General features: G+C 36.3%; 1 protein-coding gene across 1 annotated transcript in view; it reads right to left on the bottom strand.

Annotated features, from left to right (window-relative positions):
- Nucleotides 1–498: 498 nt before the first annotated feature.
- The window catches only part of GPR156 (G protein-coupled receptor 156), a gene marked incomplete at both ends in the record, with an annotated part of 33,924 nt that continues 18,080 nt past the window's right edge, over nt 499–16,342 (bottom strand). Inside the window, 5 exons of the mRNA XM_083353466.1 lie at nt 499–717; nt 1,774–1,923; nt 4,162–4,326; nt 6,873–7,109; nt 9,617–9,712. Coding sequence (XP_083209592.1) covers nt 499–717; nt 1,774–1,923; nt 4,162–4,326; nt 6,873–7,109; nt 9,617–9,712 — 867 coding nt within the window. The remainder of the gene's footprint in view (nt 718–1,773; nt 1,924–4,161; nt 4,327–6,872; nt 7,110–9,616; nt 9,713–16,342) is intronic.

The following is a 16,342-nucleotide window of genomic DNA, read 5'->3' on the forward strand; positions in this document are numbered from 1 at the left end:
CGAATCTGGTAATTTTGAATTATATTTCTGTCTTCCATGGTATTCTCCCTTTCAATTTTCTATCTGCAACTTTAATAATTACTTCTGCCTCTTCATCCAAATCTTTAATCAAAAGACTGAAAAGTAGATCCAGAAATTTTCCTTATGGCTGTTCACTTGATGCCTATCTCTAATTAGTCAGGAAAGACTTCTTGATAAACCATGCGGGTTTCTGGTAATTAACACATTGAGAGTAATTTTAGTTTGCTCACAAACATGCTTCTTCCTTATGCACAGGCATTAGAAAAAAGTAATGAATGGGTGATGGATACTGAACTTTTTGGAAGAGGTCTAGCAAATCACAAATGAAATTGGTGTTATTCTATATAGAAAATATATTACCTAGGTTTCTATGCAACTTAATTTTTACAGGCTCAAACAACTTACAGGAGAAGCCATGCTTTTGAGGATATTCTCATTTACTACCAAAAAACAGAAATGTATAGCAAACTCAAATTTTTATACATAAGTGGGTTCCAAATCTTCATTGAAATTCACAATTTGTTTAGCTTTGCTATAAAGTTTTGCATAATCTAATGTACTATATTCAGGATCTGTGTCAATCATGCAGCTGTCACTAGAAGAAGAGAGACTGCAATGGCAAATTTCACAAGCTTGTGTTTGGTGGCAATAGGCTCCCTCCCCAGAAGAACTGCTGCCAGAATCAAAGTAAAAATGCTGGAAGGGAGAAAGACCTGGAATAGCTCTTGTCAGAAAATCTTTCTGCTGATAATGAAAATTCCTCGTGTTTGTGGGATACAATGTGGATGCATAGTTCTCTACTAGATGATTGTCTAGCAGCAAGCCATAGCCTTCATTATATAATGATTCAAACCCACTGTCAGGCTTAGTTTGCAGTGGGTTCTTAAGCACCAGTGATGGCAAAGGAGGAAGCTGATGCAAAGAATCTCCATCCTTGGTGCCTCTTGGTGCTGATGAAGGGTATTCTATTAATCTGCTCATTCTTTGCATTCTGCTGGCTGATTTATTCACATCACACTGAATACTGGAAGCCGTGGAACTAGAAAAATTGAAGGGGACTTTCTTTTGAATCTTCTTTGGTTGCAACATCATTCTCCTTTCATAATTGTATTTGGGTCCCCTGGAAAACGGCTGCGTTATAGTAATATGATTCTCACTCAGGTCCTGCAAGATTTCTTGAATTTTTTTATTGTCTGCAGAACTTACTTCTGGGCTTTGCTTTTGGTTCAGTGCTGAAAAATGTCGTTGCCTTGCTCCTTTGCTCAGCGTGCTGAAATTGTGTTCATGTAGCCTCTCCCTAGTAAGTAAAGTGCTGGATTGGGAAAACCATTGATCTTCATCATACTTAGCACCTGAATTCTTCTTATTCACTAGTTTGCACTTAGCAGTAATGTCTAATGATATGCTCTCTTGATCTGTATGTTCTAGGTCATCAATAGACCTTTTTTTACTAAGTAATCCTGCTAAGTATTGTGAATTTGAGAGCTTAGAATTCTGCCATGGTTTCAGCTCCTGGCTAAATGAAAAGGGTAGATTTTCAGTTGCCACTGAAGAAAAATTATCTGTAGAATGAGAAGGCAATAAATGGGATGTAGAAAGAAATGGAGAACCAGCAACACTGTGGTAATGCTCTATAGCAGAGGTCCCCAACCTTTTGGGCACCAGGAATCGGTTATGTGGAGAGAGTTTTTTCCACAGACCGGAGGGGGCAAGGTTTTGTGTGCTGCCTGCATCCTGCAGATGGGGCTTTGCCTGTTTTTGCGGAACGGTTGTGGCATGCCACGGCCCAGTACTGGTCCACGGCCCGGGGGTTGGAGAGTCTTGCTCTATAGCCACCAGTCTCATCAACTTCTCCTTAACGGTGTTCATTTGTTCTTGAAGATTTGCAATTGCTGTATCTTTCTGTTTTAAATAAACTATAATAAATATTTTGACTTAAAATGCACCAAAACACAAAGTTTGCATAAAAGGAATGTCTGAAAAAAACAGACAGGCCTGCTATGCAAATGAATGAGCTAGAATAAATAATAAATGTCATACTTCAACAAAAATTATCACGTTGGCTAATAATGATACACATAATAAAAGCACTTAACAAATAAGAAACACAGGAGGAGAAAAGCAGAATATTGCTTATCAATCTTATATTAAAAGCCTTTCCAAACACAAAACATTAACGTATGCACTGTTAATGAAATGCAACTATAAGATACAATGGTACCTTGGTACTCATTCTTAATTGGTTCTGGGAGGCAGGATAAGTACCAAAAGTGATGAGCGATTTTTCCCCATGTTATAATATAGTGAGTCAAAAGGCAGATGATATCAACAACTTCTAGCTTATGCACTGAATACCAAACAAATGATGAGTACTGGGACAAATTGTTCACGTCAAAATGCATTGCATACCAAATTTGATGAATTTCAAAGCAGTTGAGTAAAAAGGTACCACCATTTTGCCTTTTAACCTCAGTCTTCAAATATTTGGCATGTACTGGAAAAAAGTATTCCTTTCATCTAGACCTAATCTGAAATGCCACAAAATGGACTCTATTACTTCAGACTAAATGGCAAAGCAAATGCTGAAATCTCCACTTAATATGCGAGGCTATGATTCCTCTTTATGAAGTGCTTCATTTATTTCATAAGCCAACTAGATTTGCTTGATTAAAGTGACATAAGCATGCAAAGATTTACCTACAGTACTCAATTGTCCCAAAGGTGCTTTTTCAAAAAGCAATTGGACTTTTGTTTTTCCTTGCAGACGTTTTGCTTCTCATCCAAGAGGCTCCTTCAGTTCAGAATCGGAACTGAAGAAGCTTCTTGGTTGAGAAGCGAAATCATCTTCAAGGAAAAATAAAAGTCCACTTGCCTTTTGAAAAAGCACCTTTGGAACAACTATGACCTGAATCTCAATTGATAATGACTCAATTTTTTTTTAGTATTTTAAAAAACTTTTAAAAAGGAAAACACAAGATAGGAACATCACACAGCTCATATGTAAGATCAGGTTGCATGGCTTTGGGGATTTTTCCCCGCTAAAAATTACTCAAGTATTCTTCTGACATGTTTCAACCAAATGCAGCCAAAGCATATTCTAAGAATGGTTCTGCTTGCTCAGGAGAACTATCTGTTTAACCTAGGGTTCTATTCTTGGAAATGTTGCTGTAAAAAATACCTTTCTACTTCTTTTATTCCAAGGATATTCTATCTTGTTTACTAAGTGAAGATAGTTGATAAAATCTTCAGTGAATTGGTTATATGCCATATCTGCCAGAGAAGTGGCTATATTTAAACCATTTCCATCTTGGGAGCAAAAAACATAGAGTATTTGCTCAATTCCTCTCATACTACTGGAATGATAATGAACTATTTTTTTCAGTATTCATTGAAAGATCCTATAAAAGGCTAACTTCTCAATTTTTCCTCCACTTAATAGGTATTGGGAAATATGAAAATAGTCCATCTCCATGCAGAGATAGGTGTGCACAGCAACTGCCTTCTTGCACAATTTCTTATTCAGCAATTTGTATCTATATCCTCTTTCAAATGAGCATGTACTTTTATGATTTATGACATCCAGATAGCATTTTTTTAATAATATAGATTTCTGGTCACCTGTACATTTTTCCTACCATTCTAAAATGTCTGACGGGGGAAAAACAAACCATGGACTATAGTAGTTTTTCCCCTTACGTTTGCCATACTTATCACTCCCGTTACTTACTCCAGCTCCTGCCCACCTAGCAGTTCGAAACAATGCAAATGCAAGTAGATAAATAGGTACCACTTTGGTAAGAAGCTAACAACATTCCGTACACCTTTGGCATATAGCCATGCTAGCTAGCCACATGGCCACAGCAATTGTCTTTGGACAAACGCTGCCTCCCTTGGCCAAGAAACGGAGATAAGCACCATGCCCTAGAGTCAGACACGACTGACGGAAAACTTTACCTTTTAAATCAGTAGTTTAAGGATGAGGTAGACTTAATCCTTTTTCTTGTTTTTATCCCATTTTATCTGAAGCTCAGTTTTTATTCTATGAGATACTTTAAATATGTTCATACAGCATGTGAGAATGGTTGCACAGTGAGGAGCTATTGTATTTTCATTCTTTTTACTTATTTAAGTATTTCCCACCTCTGCAAGCTGCTGCATCATAGTATTTTTTTCACCGAGCAGCTGGTATATCTCTTCATCACTATACATTGTAGAATGGAAATTCTTGTTGGAACCTGTAAAATATTTGGCCACATTGCTGGTATCAACTTCTTGTTTTTCAAAAGTCTTCCACTGTCTGATCTGCTGAACATTGAAATAGAATTTTCAGAAGTAAGAATCAAGATAGAGTACAGTACACAAAAAGTGAAAGCTATGGAGAAATAGGGGGGGGCATGTCTTGAAACTGCTGGGTTGTTTTATTCTCATAATAAAGATCTCATTCCTTTGTACACATGCACACATTTCATTTGGAAGGCAAAGTTCATTTCCTTTGTCCACATCTCACTCTCTGTCTCTTGAACACACCTTTCTGGGCCAAAGTCTTTCATTGCAGGCCTTTTCACTATTTAAAGAAAGAAGGCAACAAAGCAATGGAGCAGCTTTGTCAGTTGGCAGCTATAGCATCAAAACGATTCACAGTACAATATAAAATGTTTGAATCACATATATGAAATAAACTCTTACAAGTTTTTTAATCACTGTGGAATACGGGCATGCTATCCTAAGTTTGGGATAAGATTAATATTACTTATTTATTACCTGTGTTATATCATTTGTCAGTTATTACCACACAAATTATGGAAAGAAAAGATCTACCTGTGATCCCAGATTCAAAGATGGCCCTCAAAGCCTCTCCAGGTGTTTTGAGGTGAAAACACATCAAACTTGTTGTGAAATAATTTTACTACAAATTTTTAAGAGTATAACCCCTATGCCTCGCCTCAGTATACTCTCACAATGTGGCCTCTCACATTTTGCATCTTTGCCTCACTCACCATATCTCCCAGCCTCCTAAAACTATTTAAATCTGCTTCCTCAGCATGAGAAAATTCTAAGCTAACTCTCACTCCTAGAAGTATTTTTGCTTTAGAATCCTAAAACGCTGCTTTAGCTCTGCTTCAATTTTCAATCCACCTACTCTAGAAAGATTGCCCAACTTTTTATAATCTGCAAGGTCCTGGAATCTCTTTTTTTTCCTATTTCACAGTGGTGGTTTTCTAATAAGTAATTTGTTAAATCTAATATTTTAATTTAAAATACAAAAATCTGATCATAAGGAGAAAAATATTCTGATATTCTATTGAACATGATGGTGGAACATGACACCCAGAATGTGGCTGGGTGAAGAGAGATATTTTTCTGTTGTTTTGTTTTTTGCATTATTCTGTAGTCTTAGTTTATAGGCATAGTTATTTTTAGCTGTTTTTACTTGTTTGATACTGTAAACTGCCCAGAATCTTCTCTACTGGGCAGCCACAATACATTTATTAGAGTAAATATTATAACCTATCGTTTGAATAATACTAAAAGTTATATACTGTTAGGGATAAAAATTGTTTATCAAATTTTGACCACAACATAAATTATGAACAAAATACTGCTGAAACTGGGAAACAAATTCCTTAATTGCTTTCTAGAAAATGAGCTCACAAACTCATTCTAGATTTCACTGTAACCTCAAATTCAGTGGGATTCACTCATATTAAACAATCTCCTGTCTCCCAAACTTTATTGCATTTTACAGATACAGGACATAAAGCCAAATATTTAAGACATATTCAGATAAAATAGGCCACACTAAAATACATGAATATCTACACTGAAATCAACTGAGGATAGCCCATGGTTTCCATTAGGTTATCTGACAGTGAATTGGAATTGAACCTTCTTTCTGCCAAAGCTCAATGCAATTTAGTTGCTCTTAAGCAAGTAATGTCACATTTTATAAAGGTTAATGACTACTACTCACAAGTAGCATTCAAGGAATTCTGATGTTATAAGGAGGCACAGACTGCTTTGCAGTATAATCATGACTGTTGGATTTAATAGGACAGATTTCAGGTTTTAAATGATTTTTTATTATTAGCAAAACTCTAGATTTTTGCCGTTGGTATCTTGAGCTGACCTGAACTTTACTTTTGCAAAATTGGTTCAACCTTATTTCCCTTTACAGTGTGGAAGCACTGAACAGAAGAGTACTGGCTCATGAATACACAGTCCAATTCAACTGGCATATTATTTCTTTCTCTTTCTGTGCTTTGTCTATCCTTATCTTACAAGTCAAGGACAGTTGCTCACAAGAGGCAAAGTGTGTGAGTTTATGTGCTCATTTAAATTGTATTTGCATTTTTTTTCAGGCTAAAAGAGATACTTCACCTTTGGAGAAATCATACTCCAAAAATGGTAATATAAAGGAACAAGAACTAGATTTAAACTATTGTAATGAAATCCTGACATTAAAATCAAAAAGGTGTATGCTATGAGGGTTTTTAATTATTCCTCTTCTTACCATTCTACAATTCTACAACTATCTATGTAGTACTAAAATAGGTTATGTGGTATGGCACCCAACCATATAAGTCCTTGAATCTGTACAGCACAGCTAAGAAAGTGTATTTGCAAGTTCCAGTATGATGAGAGTCCTGCTTATTGGAATGCGAAGCAGAATACATTTATTATGAGCTGAGGATATATAATTGCATTTTCTTGCCAAGTAAACTATAGTTATCTTACCAATGAGATTAACCATTTTTAATTAATTTGTATATTTATTTTATGTATCAGGAATTCCATGTATATGCAAAACTCTGGGGAAAAGTAATTTGCAATACTGCTCATCGCTTTCTTACCTGTGGGATAAAGATCAAACAATTTATTGAAGACATACAGACAAAGATTCCTCCTGAAGTTAATCCATATATCAAATTGTGCCACAAATAGAAAAAACTATTAATCACCAGCATAATTCCAATAAAGAGGAAAATAATGGCTACTGCACTTATGAGTGTCAGGGATTGATTAACTGGTGGGCAACTGAGATTATCTGTTAGACCTGCAAGGTAAATTCCATACATCAGTAGGATTCCCTGAAAAATAACACAGAAATTTTTTTTAGTAGGTTCAAACATGAATTAAGTCTAAAGTTCCATTTTGTTAATCTAATCCATACATTGATAAAATTTAATAAAATATCCTTACTGCTCACTTGATTCAAAATCAATGATGGAACAATAGCAGCCATACTCTAGTAATCATCCCTGGGTAATATTAGGAGGGATAGGCACCCAGTTCACGTGTGATGGAGCTGATGCTGCCCTGAACCATATCCTCTTCACTGAAATTGCCACATGGAATGACTTCCAGTTCACTTTGCAAGATTCTACTTCTGCCAGGTTCATACAAACTGCCCATACAGAGCCTAGACTAAATTTGATCCCTGTTGTGGCAAAATATTGACCAAATTTTCATAAGAACCTGTAGGCAGACCTTGCTAACTCTCAGACCCCCCAAAAAGAAGTTACTAGAAGGATGACGTAAGAGTGTTTCTCTGCCTTTTATCACCTCCAGGTAGGCATTCATACAAAGGTTTGGTCAAGTTCCAGTCTTTCTCCATCCCTCTTATTTTCCAGTGCTTCTTGTTGAACCAAGAATCCTCTCCATATTTGTGGAAGGGGATAAGCCACCAAGGAGCGTTCTCATCTTGCACCCCAGTTACAGGGGTTAACTAGGTGCTTGACAGAACTGTCTGCAATTAGCAGGAAAACTCTCCAAATGCCTATCAGGACCCTAAGGGGTCTGGAGATTTAATAGAACCTCCCAACTAGTAAGGATTCTAGGCAATCATTTGCCTCAGACTAACCAGGGAGTGATTTGAATACAGCAATGGACTCTTCATAATGTCCTCTATCTTCAAATCACATAATAGCTGCTGTAATAAAGACTAGATCTGAAATAATGCCATTACATGCCCAACACATCTGCCTAAGATAAACTAGTTCAAACCTATGACTGCCATGAATTTCTAGATTATCCTAGAAACCTAGCAAAGAAGTTCCACAACATGGTAACTGAAGTCCCCTGGCAGTAAAAGCTGGAAGGACTCCAACACCAGCCCAGCCATGAGATTTGGACAGCCAGACAGCGACTGTTTTGCAGAAGCCAGGTGATACATGAGTAGAATTCCTAGCTTGTCTGTACTACCCAATATCACATAAAGGTATTTACAGCCCACCACCATATGATCAGTACTCCTGAATGCCACCAAACCTTTCCCCCTATCCTGGCATTCAAAGCAGATGTAAACTCCGATGTGGGCCAGCAGATTTCAGAGAGGGTGATTTTGCTGCAGTTGCTGAACCAGGTTTCAGTAATGCATGCCAGATCCATTGTTCATTAATATGGACTTGGCATTTACTAGCATCAACCAAAATCCAGGGCCTCCAGCAGTCTGGCCACCTGGCTCTTGTAATAGGTTCTTTTATTGCCACATGGAAACCACTTCTAAATTTTGTGCTTGTGATGGGGAAAAATGAAATTTTGATTGTGGGCTTTACCAATTGAATAGATTTGATGTTATTGAAATGGCTAGCTTATATTATTTTGTAAAAGTAAAAAGTTGAGGTTCGAAGTTGATACTCTATTGCACGAAAGAAAGTCGGAAGTCAATGTTTCCCCCTTTTTTTCCTCCCTTACCTCACTTTTCTACTCCCTTTTCCCTTCCCCATCTTTTCCACTATTTACTTTGTATTTCGACTGTATCCTATATTATAAACTGATAAAACTTTGTAATAGGTTCAGCAAGTAACTAGCAGCCAACTGAAGGTAGCCTTTCCCATGACCCATGTTTTTCTGATAAAATAGCATTCTTAATGCAAAAGCAAAAGGATACTTTCCAACAACCATGATATCTGAAATAACTCTCCAATTTGATGATGGAACCTGGGTACTTTGGGTAGTAGAGGGCAGATTGGGAAGGAAATTACACTGCAGTCCCATAACTTAATGCTTTTGCATTATGAATGCTATTTTACCAGAAAAACATGGATCATTCCAAGGGAAAGGATACTTTCAGCTGGATGCTAGTTACTCACTGAACCTATTTCAAGGGCCAGGTGGCAGATTGCTGGAGGCCCTGGATTTTGGTTGATGCTGGTAAATACCAAGTCCATATTAGTGAACAAAACACAGTTTTGTCTCTAAATTTTGGTGCTATAGTTTGGGGGGGGGCTACTTTGGTGACCTATTATTCCCCTGCCCTTTATATAACTTACGTTGTAGCTGGATGAAAAAGCTGGATGGTAGCAATTATTTTAAGCTTGTCTTATAAAGTTTCAAGATATACTACAAGTTGCTTTGAATTCAATGTCCGTATAGAAGTAGAAGGAACGAAGCATAAGAAGTGTTTCTCGTCTTGAGGAAGCAACACCTTCATCAATCAGAAGTAACTTTCACAACTGAGCATAATGAATATAAGAATATTTATACAAAAAGATTGTCCCTAAATTAAATAAATCTAATCTTTAAATATCTAGGTATAACGGACAATGAACTTGTAAGCCTTTCTTTTATCAGTGAGATACTGGAATGAATGTACCTTAAATCCCAGAAGAAGAATAAACCAAAATTCAGAATAGAGCGATTTACAGACGTATCCATAACTCAGTGTGCAACTGAAGCCTTTGTCAGTGACCTGCCGAAGATTAAAATAAATAGCTAAGAATCTCTTAGTTTGCAAAATGTTCAAAATCATTAACACTTTATTTCCATATTCTTATCATAGAATTTAATTCTAAGATATTGTTTTTAAAGAAAGAAATTAAAAACTTGGGAAGGAGGACTTCCGGTTTGCCATCGCCGCAGCACAGACGCTAGAAGACGTATCATAAAAACTTTGGACTTAAAAAACTTTAAATGGCATCAGTGACATCTTGTGGTGATGTATGGTATTACAACTTGCTATTGCGTAAAAGAGACTTGGCTTGAAGCCCAGACTCTAGAAAAAAAACTACTCTGACTGACAGCTACCACCTGTGAAAAACTCAGTTGCAAAGAAGGAACTGGTTATTTTAACATTCAGTCTTTATAGACAATCAATGTCCTAATTAGTTTTCCCCAATTTTTAGTTTTCCGTTAATATTTAAATTTATTTAATATTTATAATTTCCAAGTTTTAAGTAACCAAAGTTCCCTTTATCACAATTCATCACAAAGTCTAATAGGATACACGTCTTATCTATTTGAATATATTCTATTTCTCACCATCTTACATTATCTAATTAATAATATAGTATTTTCTACTAATTTCCAAATGTCTTAAATTTAGTAACCAAAATTTCCCTTGTTTCAACATCAAATACTTTCTCTCTTTCTCTCTTAATGTCTACTATCTCATATTTAAGCTAGTACAGTTATTATATTAGCTAAGTAAAAACATGTTTATTACATTTTTCAATAGATTTTTAGCTTATATATCTTACTTTTACATATTCTATTTTAATCCTCACTAATGTCAAAACCCCAATTTTCTTCAGCCTTATTCTAGCTTTCTTTGTCAACTCGCCTTCGATATCTGTGCTTTTAAGTCATCAAATAGATATCCCTCTGCTATTATATATATTATTTGAGATAAAAAAGGCCGTCCAGTTGCCAATTTTTGGGAGGGCTAACAAATCTTCTAATATTCCATCTCGACATAGTTGTCCTGAAATGTTTATTTTCCCTTCAGTCTGTTCTTCTTAATCCTCAGGTTTCTTCTGGTTTATATAGAAAGTCTTTTCCATTTTCAGTGTTGTCAGTCCCTTTTCTGGGTTTTCTGGTTTTGTTGATCAGTTGAATCTTCTGTCATAGTATTTGATTGATCCACTTCTTCTATTATATCCTGAATAGTTGATTCTTTGGTTGTAATCAAAGTTTGGGTTCGAATATCTAGGCTGACATCTTGTTCTTTTCTGTAATATCTTATTTCATCAGAAGCTGTAAGAATAGTTTCATAAATTGCTTTCAACACAGAGAGAATCTGTTCCTGATCTTCATCCATGTTCTCTTAGTGGTGTGTTAAATTAAAAGCTTTACAATCAAGAGAATGAAAATATTTTTGTCACTGAGTATAGAACACAGCTGAACTTCTCACAGCTGATATCTGCCAAGGTTGCAAAAGCCTTATCTATAGTCTGGGCTTCAATAACAAGTTGTAAAATTAGACAATAACAAGTTGTAAAATCAGGTTTAGCCACAAGATGTCACTCATACCGTGTGTTTTTTAAAAATTCAAGTCCAAAATTTTTATAATCCTTTTTCCAATTTTACTTTTTTGTAAGTAAAAACCCAAATCTTCAATAAGAATAAAATATATTTTAGTCCTCAAATTTTAAAAAGATAGAAATCCAGTTAAAATCAGGTTATTCTTTCAGCGTTTTAAACTCCCCTGGATAGTCAGTCGCCGCTGTTTATCGAGGGTGGGATAATATTTCCCTTCCCTCTCTCCACGGGGGGGAGGAATACTTTGGGCAGCTTATACAGGTAGAAAAAATAGTTAGGATTGAAGAGAGGTTCAAATCTCACCCAGTTTTATCCGCACTGCTTTATAGGTGCCTGGTGGTAAGTTTGACTTCAGCTGTCTGCAGCCTAGTGACGGGCAATATTTCTATGGCCAGTCTTTCATCTGCCAGTTTGGAGAGCTGCCCCGGATTGAGCGGAAGGGCTACTACTCTCCCGCAATCAAGCGGGGATCCCCTCCTTGCTTGTCACCCCTATAGGGTGACTTTCGACCCTTTCCAGGGTCCCCCAGTGGTGCGAAATCGGACGTGGAAGACAGAGCTTGTTTTGCAGCAGCTGCGGCAGCAAACTAGAAGTCCTGAAATTCTAGTCTTTCCTGCTTCCCTTTCAAGTCAATCGACTCCTAGTCATTCTTGTCCTGTTAAGTATTGAACTGATCTTAGGCCGCTCAGATTTAAGACCATATAACATGGCTGACAGATGGCTCACCAAAAAGGTAGAGGTGACCCAAAATAAAAGGTTAATTTGGGCCAAAGTTGATACTAAGGCAATATTAGAATGCCTTAAAACAGAGAATGCTACTAAGTGGGCTAGAACAATACAGTCATCTACTACTGACTGGATGTCAGCCTTCAATGCATTTTCCAATCTTTGTAACATACTGAAGAAACACCTAACAGCTAAATCTACTACAAAAAGAGCCCAAGTGGGTAGACCTCGCTGGTTTGATCCTGATTGCCAGCGACAGAAAAAGAAATTGAAGGCAGCCATGAGGCTTGCCCAGAGGAATCCTACTGCCCATATACAAGCTAAGATGCTGCACACAAGAAGGGAATATAAAAAAAACCTATAACATTAAAGAAAACGTTTTGCCATTTCAATCTGGTCAGAACTTGAGTTGGCTGCCAGAAGTCATAATTCAGTATTATTTTGGCACTCTGTAGCAGGTATTCTGAAGGAACGGAGATTTGCATTTGACATACCAATCTCTGCTGCAGACTGGGAGAATTATTATCAGTGCTTGTTTGCCCCCACCGAACCGGTAAAGAAATTATTTTTAAACAGTGATTTGGTAAATCCTAGAACTCTCCCCCCTTGGCCACCAGTCTCAGAAAAGGAGATACAGTCCATCATTAACAGCTTAAAGAGCAATAAAGCCCCAGGCAAGGATTTTTTACCAGCAGAATTATTTAAGAAATTTCCCAACTGGTGGGGCCCTGTATTAGCAGGTCTTTTTACACACATAAATAACACCTGCCATATACCAGACGGGTGGAAGATGGCAATAGTTGTCCCCATATATAAAAAAGGGAATAAAAAGGATCCTAGTAATTATAGGCCCATCAGCCTGATTAACATTGTAGCAAAAATATATGCTAGGTACCTTTTGAACAGAATTGAAATCTGGGTAGAGGAAAACAACATCCTCACAGAAGAACAAGCAGGTTTTAGACAGAACAGATCTACTATTGATAACTGCTTTGTTTTGAACCATCTAATTGCCAAATATGCCTATAAGAGGAGACCCCTGTTTGCTGCTTTTATAGACCTTACAGCACCATTTGATATGGTAAATAGAGACGTACTATGGAGTAAATTGACATCTCTTAAAATAGAGCCCAGACTTCTGGCTTTGATTAAAGCCCTTTACACAAGTACCTGTTTGAGGGTGCGGTATGGGGTTAATGGGGCCCTGACTAACAGGATTCACACAAATAAAGGGATAAGGCAAGGGTGTATCCTGGCCCCATTATTATTTAATTTATACATCAATGACTTGCCAGGGTTACTGAAGGATACCATGGTACACATGCCGATGATCCTAAATACTTACTGTAACAGTTTGCTTTATGCTGATGATATGATTTTATTATCATACTCACAAGTAGGATTATGTAGGCTATTAAGAAGATTCAGCTCTTATTGCCAGGATAACTCCCTAATTATTAGCAAATCCAAATCAAAAATAATGGCGTTTGGAAGAAACCATCAGAGACATAAGTGGCAATTAGATGGTGAACCAATTGAGCAGGTTAATACCTTTGTATATTTGGGAGTAACTTTTTCCAAGACTGGATCTTGGGCCTGCCATCATCAACGAAGTACATTTAGAGCAAAAGCATGTTTGAATTTATTGCTCAAACTAAAGAACCATAGTTACCCAGGGTCCCTAGCTCCACTACTCAAAGTTTATAAGGCTAAGGTTACAACAATGCTCTTGTATGGTGCAGAAATTTGGGGTCTTTATTCAACCACAGCTTTAGAACAAACACAGTCCCAGCATCTGAGATGTATTTTGGGTGTAGATCCAAGAACATTTGCTGCAGCAGTTAGAGCTGAATTGGGAATTCATACAATTCAGGCATTATCTAAAATTAGAGCTTATAACTACTGGTGCAAAGTTAATGAAATGGAGACTGATAGACTCCCCAAATTATGCCTACTAGAGCAAATAAAACTGCAATCACAAATCTTCTGGATCACCAAACTAACAAATTTTGTAAGAAGCTGTGGCCTTCCTGTTTCTTGCGTGACAGGAGAACAATCTAAAAAAAGAGATGCCCAAAGAATTAGAAGCACAAATTGATATAGCTATCCTTAGTAAGGTGGGTAACTTGAAATGGCTAAGTAAATACAAATGTACTTTTCAAGTGGACAGTTATTTGAAGTTACAACTCCCAAAACATCTTAGGGAGATATTTACGAGAGCGAGATTCGAACAGCTTGATACAATGGTCAGATATGGGAGATTTCATGCTATATCGTATAATGAGCGTCTCTGCATTTGCGGAGCAGCAGAGGTAGAGGACCTGGCTCACATCCTATTTGACTGTTGTTTGTATAAGAGGGTGAGAGACAGGTATCTTGGTCTATATACCAAACGAATGACCCATTGGGATCCCCATATCAAAATAACTTACCTTATGTCCGGCCAGAACTTGAAAATAACATTCAACGTAGCACAGTATTTAAACAAAATGATCCAGTTAAGATCTGCATATGTGGGACTGATTGGTGTAGATTGTAAGGGCGACTCCGAAATATAATGTTACCATATTTTATCTATATTTTAAATTTGTATTTTATTACTATTTTAACTTAAATTGTATTTTAATTCCATTTTAAATTGTATTTTATCAAATTCCATTTCGGATTGCTTTTATCTAGTTTTGGTGACGGTTTGTTGCTGGAACTTTGTACTTTGATATGGCCCAAGGGCTAATCAATAAAGTTGTTGTTGAACTGATCTTGCTTCATGTTTACCTAACAGTTCTGTCTAATCTGAAAATACCTAATCCCTACTTCACAAGTTTTACATGTCTATGTAAACTATGTAAACTACAGGCTTTTGTAACATGTTGTAACATTCTTTTCACTCTTTTCCAAGCAGCTTTCACATCCTCTTTCATCAGTCTTCCATTCATTCTGCTGAATATGAAAGATCTTTTACCGGTATTCCTTTTCTATACACAACATGCTCTTTCTGTCATTCATTCATTTTTAAATCATAAAAAATCAATTGAGGCAACTTTATTCCAGTCACTGATCAACATTTTGTAAAATTACTGTCAGTTGTTACAAAACTGATTAAAAAGCAAAGTATTTCTAAAATCTTAGAAATGAGTAAAATCTATAAAAACAAATGTAGTATTAATACCATAACACTATATATGCAGACATATGATACTAAGAAATATAAATATTAAAGATATTTTGTGAATAAAAGATTGATATGTGTACTAAATACTGAGCTACTGAGCATATGTTGAGGCAGAGGGTTAGTAGGAGAGAACTTGCATAGCATGTTATAGAATTTAGTTTCTGGCTGAGCTATCAAGTTGATTGAAGTGCTTGAAATTATTTTCCAGAAAAGGGGTGGCATTTCTATCCTTTGTAGCTTGAAAAAGTCATTCCTATTTATGTGTATGTAGCACATAAAATTTTGATTCTTTTTATTTGGTTTTGTAACCTGTTTTAAGGTCAAATAGCTGATTCCTGAGTGGGACAGTTACTGAATTTGTAATGTTTGAAAGTTATCACCAGATCTACCATAACTTGCAGACAGTTCTAGTCTAGGGTTTCTGCCTAAGACAAAAGCTCACAAGATGCAAATATGTTAATAATGAACTTCAGAGGTTGTATATCAGAACATTATATTAGTTAAGTCATCATGCTGTAAGAGATAACTGGTTCCTTTTCAAAAGGACCAAGCAATATTTTCTTTGTGTTAGTGAAACATTTATCTATACTTCCTGCTGTCAAGGTCAGAGATAAGGCAGAAGAAATCTGACAACTGTCCAAAGTAGAGAAGGCATCTTGAAGTGTATGAGCTGATCTAATGTTATTTAAAAAGGTTCTCGCATTTTGATCTTAAGGACCCAAACGGGGATAATTTCAAAAATCTTCAGAAAGATCCTCATTTTTAAACGACGGATGATGATGGTAATGTTAGATTTCTAAAAAAAACCATCTGAATCATTTGCCAATTATAGTTCAGTTTAATATAAACAAAGGTCAATGGCTATGAAATACTTGGCTTAGAAAAAAAGGACAAAGTCTTTGGATATTCATCTTCTTAGTTATACCATTATTACAAAAAGGCAGAACTTAATTTTATTGTAGTGTAAATTTGTTTAGGTGAGATGGGTGGTGTAGAAATTTAATAAATAAATAAATGTTTATATTGATATATGAGGTTCCTTTTATTATATGAGCTTAAGAGAACACAACATTTGGTGTTTACTGGCTGCTTATTAATTAAAGGGTTGGGAATAGTTTGCTTGTATTTTTCTTGAGAGTATCCTCTAAAGACATCAAAGATTTT

Source organism: Vipera ursinii, assembly GCF_947247035.1.
Source record: "Vipera ursinii genome assembly, chromosome: 2".
NCBI classification, from domain to species: domain Eukaryota; kingdom Metazoa; phylum Chordata; class Lepidosauria; order Squamata; family Viperidae; genus Vipera; species Vipera ursinii.